At 33.9% G+C, this 5,710-nt stretch overlaps 1 protein-coding gene across 1 annotated transcript; it reads right to left on the minus strand.

The window, feature by feature from the left end:
* Positions 1–441: 441 nt before the first annotated feature.
* LOC109680635 (olfactory receptor 10A7-like) lies at positions 442–1,404 on the minus strand. The gene has a single exon (XM_074084862.1). The coding sequence runs from the start codon at positions 1,402–1,404 to the stop codon at positions 442–444; it is 963 nt and encodes a 320-aa protein (XP_073940963.1).
* Positions 1,405–5,710: the final 4,306 nt, after the last annotated feature.

Here is a 5,710-nt window from a genome sequence, read left to right on the forward strand (position 1 = left end):
GATTATGAAGGTGAACAACCAGTATTCTGCAGTGTACTTATGGCTTATCTATGATGTTCACAAGGTTGGGTGCATTTTCATCATATGGTATTTTCAACTTACTATATTACCATTTATTTACATCATAAATTGAGGTGCATCTTTTAGTTGTACATTTGCAAAGTTAATAAACACACCTACTTGGAATCAGAAAAAGTTATGCAATTTGCATTTTGTGACTTGACTGGCAATTACCTAGTCTTGCCTACAAATATTAAACAGTCTTTTCATAAAGTTTTCCTCAGTTACTCCCAACTTAGGGTTCTCTTTCTAAGATCGAATGATGCTCTGGGAGTCACCCACCACAGTAAGTGACACTAAGAGAAGAAGAACAGCTCTTCTGCACCTTCCTTTTGTGCTACTTGAGTGGGTTCTGCCACTCATACTTTATTTGGAAACACTCTACATGAGGGACTTAAACTTGTCCAACTTCTGCAAGATGTTTCTAATGACTGTTCTCTTGATGGCTCCTTTTACTTCATTATTCCTTAGGCTATAGATGATGGGGTTTAACATAGGTGTAATGACAGTGTACGACAAAGACAGTAGCTTCTTGCTCTCCAGAGACTGACTGGATTTGGGCCGTAAATAGATCAGACTGCTTGTTCCATAGAAGAGGGATACCACAACGAGGTGTGATGAACAAGTAGAAAATGCCTTCTGGCGACCAGTAGCAGATGGCATCCTCAGAATGGTCACAATAATGCAGGTGTAGGACACCAAAATAAGGGAAAAAGGAAACATGATAAACAACAGTGTGGATGCAAGTGCTTGCATTTCATACATAGTTGTATCCTCAGTGACTAATTTCAAAACTGGAGGACCATCACAAAAAAAATGGTCTATAGCATTTGGTCCACAGAAAGGAAGGGTCATCATCCAAGCAGTCTGTAGCATAGACACAGGGACACCAAACATCCAAGAGCCTAGGACCATCCACAAGCAGAGGGACCTGTTCATTATGACTGAATAACGGAGAGGGCTACAGATGGCCACAAAGCGGTCATAAGCCATCATAGAGAGAAGAAAGCATTCAGAGCAACCAAAGAAGAAGAAGAAGTACATCTGGGTACCACAGCCCACAAAAGTAATGATTTTCCTTGGTGACACTAGGTCTATCAACATCTTTGGCACCATGACCAGGGTGAAACACACTTCAAGAAGTGACAGGTTTCGGAGAAAGAAGTACATGGGTGTTTGAAGAACAGGATCCACACTGGTAACTATGACAATAAGAAAGTTCCCCAACAAAGTAACCGTGTAGATGGCCAGGAACAAAATGAAGAGGAAAATTTGCATTCCAGGATTGTTTGTAAATCCAAGAAGAGTAAATTCAGTAACTCTTGTGTGGTTTTCACAAATCATATCTTAAACAAGTTGCTCTGTAGGAATCACAGTATGTGCATCAATGGGCAAGCAATCAGTATAGATAGAATCTCAAAACAATAAAATCCACAAAGCCTCTCTATTCTCAGTCATCTTACCCTTCTTATTCTGTAAACCTCAGATTCCTTACAATAAGAAACATTCAAAGAGAAAAGAATACTTTGAATGTCTCTTACTTAACTGTCACGCAGGTGCAGTTTTCTTCTCATCAACAGTTAATGTTGGCAGCTGTTTGTGTCAGCAAGACATGCTTTTTTGCACTGAGTACAAGACTTTAGGAGAATAAGAATTAAAGTAGAATTATTTACTAATTTTTAAATGATTTCAGAGTTCAATGAAGATAACTATGAGTTATACTTTCCAATCTTTGGCAATTTAAATCATGTTTCTACAGAATAATGTGCATTTTACACGCACACATATACATATATATAAATATTCATTTTTCTACAAACACACATGCATATGTATATGAGAGAAGTTTGGTAAATAAACGTGTGTAAATTTTTGGTTCTTTTCCATAGTCTCCATGGGACTTCTAATTAATTATATTTTTGACATTTTATCTTGTAACATTTGATTTTATGGTCCCACATTTTTATTGTACCCATAATTATAGTCATATTGCTCGTTTTGGGCCTAAATACCTTTCAAGAAAATATGACTTCCATCAGAGAAGTCACACTCCCAACAGTCACCAGAACTCCTACTCATCAACATAGGTCTGATCAAGATTATACATCTTCTCCAAAAATACATAATGAGAAGTGAGACTTTGACACTTCTGTTAATATATACACTTACTATTGTATGTCTGCTCATAAAAGTACTAATTTACTTATTATGAACTGAAACACTGTATCTCACAGTAAAATATTTTGACCAACAGAAGTGCACAATTTTTTTAATGTGTACATAATTCCTAACAACAATATATCAAGTATTACAACATTCATTGGATAAATAACTATTCATAATGATACATAGAGTTTAATGAGGTATATTTTTAATATTCAGTTTGGTAAATATTAAGTTAATTATTTTATATTACACTTTTAAATTTTAATTCAGAACACCTTTATAGACAAAATAATGTTGAAAATCAATTTCCCTTCCAAAAGTAAAAAGCTGAAAGTCGACAGCCTATAGATTCATACTGAAACATGTAGCTCGTTTAAGGAATACTGCGTTTTAATTCTATCCTAATAACATGCAATTTGAGAACATCATACCTGTTTGTGTATTGGAAGAGTATTATAAGTTCCCAAACCAGCATCCTCAGCATAAGGAAAGGAAGAACTTTGACAACCCCGGGCTCCTCACCCCTGAAGTTTCCAGAATATAAATGTGATGATATACTACATGTGAGATTGATTTAAACCACTGTTCTCTCGCCAGTCTCACCAAACATGCTTCCCTACTGTTCTCATCATCATTCACAGCAGCAGCAGTAGCAGCGAGAGTCCTAGGATATAACAAAACTTATGAAAGGCTTCATAGGCACTGTTGTGCTCACCTGCATGTTGGAAAATACTAAGCTTGTTATGGTTCTAAAAAATACTCTTGTTAATTGTTTTGTAAAAACGTGGAGTGATGGACATATCAAGACTTTGTGGTACAATATTTAGTGTATCTTGTAATGCCTAAACTACTACTATTTATATGTCTATGAATCCTGGTAGCTGAAAGCAATACTAGTATGAATGTCTCGTCTGTGAGTAATATCGTGTACAGTGTACCACTCCGTGTGAAATAGGAAGTGTCAGGCTTTTGATAGTAAACTTTTCTACCTTGCCTGGTCACATTTAAATTTAATAAGTTTTGAGAACTAGAGCTTTAATAGTGACACTGAATGCACCTCCATATATCCTGCTCAGTCATTCCATGAGCTAAGATACTTGCTGATTATGTTGCATCGATCCCTTAAGCAAGGGGGTTCCTTAGCAACAATGATGTAATCACTACCAAGAAATTATGCTGATGTCTCTTTTTAACTTAAAAATTGTTAAGTTGCCATGATTACTACATATCTCTAAAGAATGTGCTATTTTATTTGTTGCATGGCATTTTTAACAATTTAATAGTCATTAACTGCACTAACTTTGTCAATTAGGTCCTAATGAGGCCAAAAAATATATTCAGCCCCATCAAGCAACTGAACTTTGGCCTTTTCATAGCAAATAGACTTTTACTTCTCGTTCTAGTTAGATCTCTTGCAAATATGTATACTGTCAGTAGAATAATTATGCTTTAATTACATTTCATAATCAGTATGTAGGATACATGTGAAGCTAAGATCAATATTAAATTTGTCTGATTTAATTTATTGAATGGAATAGTGCTTTCAATACTCTCAATGTAAATAGGTAAGTAACCCAGTATCTGAATTAAGATGACCTATGTGATAATCATCCACAGCATTTCTTAATTGAGTAACTATAATTTTCTTAATGTACTATTCTTTACCATTCTGTAGCTTTACAGATAATACAAAAGCCCCATTTTTTTTGTCTTTTATTTTCATAAATCATAAAGCTATTCCATTTTCATAATTAACCAAGTTTCTTTACTTATTTTTCTTACAATGGTTTTATAATAAATAGAAGCAAAAATAAAATTATGTGTTAAAAAATGGAATATCCATGTTTGTATTATCTCCAGCATTGAACATTTTGCTCAAAAAAATAGGCATGAATATAAAAGAGGGACTGTTTGGAGGGGGAACCAGAAGAAATGTAGAGGTTGAAAGGAGAGGGTGATGGGTTGGATGAACATGATCAAAGTACTTTATAGGCATGTATGAAAATAGAACAATAAAAATGTAAAAAGGGGGGGAGGGAATTATAAACTGTATAGAGGGGATGAATTTGATCAAAGCAATTATATGCATGTATGGGAATATCACAATGAAACCCCTTTGTACCATTAATATACACTAATAAAAATAATAAAAAATTAAAAATAAAGAAGAAAAATGTATATCTTAAAGAAATCTCTGGACATACCTTACCAAATAAAATCCCAAATTTCTTCTTTAACTAGAAGTTTGATAATTTTTTGAAAAGGTCTGTGATACTTTCTGAGAAATGGAAATGATCTTGAAACTTTTCAATAGTTCAGATCTTTAGAATGAAGCACGTTGCTTTGCTTTGCAGTACGTGGTTAATATATTTTAGTAATAGCATTTAAAAATTGTGCCTCTGGGAAATGATCCCTGGGACACTAAAAAGGACTAGAGTTAATTAAATAATTTTTATCTCATAGGGAGGATGTAGAATACTCATAGAATTACCTGTTTTTCTTGAAGTCATCTCAGCAATTCAATCTGTATTAAACAATGCTAGTTCTTTGTGCTGGGCTACTGAACACACTGAGTCCTTTGGTGATTACAAGTATGAAAGTGACAGGACTGTGTAAAGAGTATAGATTGTCATTTTTCCTATAAGATTTTCACACTTTTGTAGGAAAAATTCTGGCTCGGTTTTTTAGAAATTTATAGCATGCACTTAAATCTCACACAAGTTAAAATTTTTATTTTTAATTTATTTTTAAAATATTATTTTAAATATTTTTGTAATATAATCTTCATAAAGTGATAAGCCATATCTAGCAAAGTTCATAATGGGCATGATTTTACTCTTTTTTTATTTTAAAGAATATGGCTATTAGTTTATTTTACTATGAGAACATTGCCAGGATAATATTAAATGAAAACAGTACCTTATAATATCATAAAGTAGCAAGAAATTTTTCTTTGAGTTTTTAACCATTAGAATTATTATCATTGGCATGTCTGAAGTCATTTATGCTTGAGAAATATTAAACTTTGAAGTATAATAACAAAAATCTGGAAATAACTCCTTTTATTTCATTATAAATATATTTGTTGCAAACTCAAATATTTTACTTAAATATAAACTTAAAATGGTCACAAATTAGTGCAATATGATGGTCACAAATTAGAACAAATTCTAATGATATTTTTAGGGGGTGGGAAAGCTTTGCAATGGTCCCAGGAGTTTAAGGTCAACTATGCATGAACAGCAGTATTAACAAACAGCTAGGTAGGAAGGCTGGCCATAAGTGACCATCCCCACCCCCATTCCCAGAAGCAACAGCATCCCCCTACCCTCACCCCTGCCAGTGGTATTGACCTTTCCATCTTCTCTGAAGAAATTAACTCTGCATTGTCTGAGGAAGCAATAATGGCCTCTCCTGAGATGGGTACCAAGCAAGCAAGGCAATGCAGATTCTCCTCAAAACCTATCCCTACCATTTCTCTTTG

The sequence above is a fragment of the Castor canadensis genome, chromosome 8 (genome assembly GCF_047511655.1).
Source record: "Castor canadensis chromosome 8, mCasCan1.hap1v2, whole genome shotgun sequence".
Taxonomy (NCBI): Eukaryota; Metazoa; Chordata; class Mammalia; order Rodentia; family Castoridae; genus Castor; species Castor canadensis.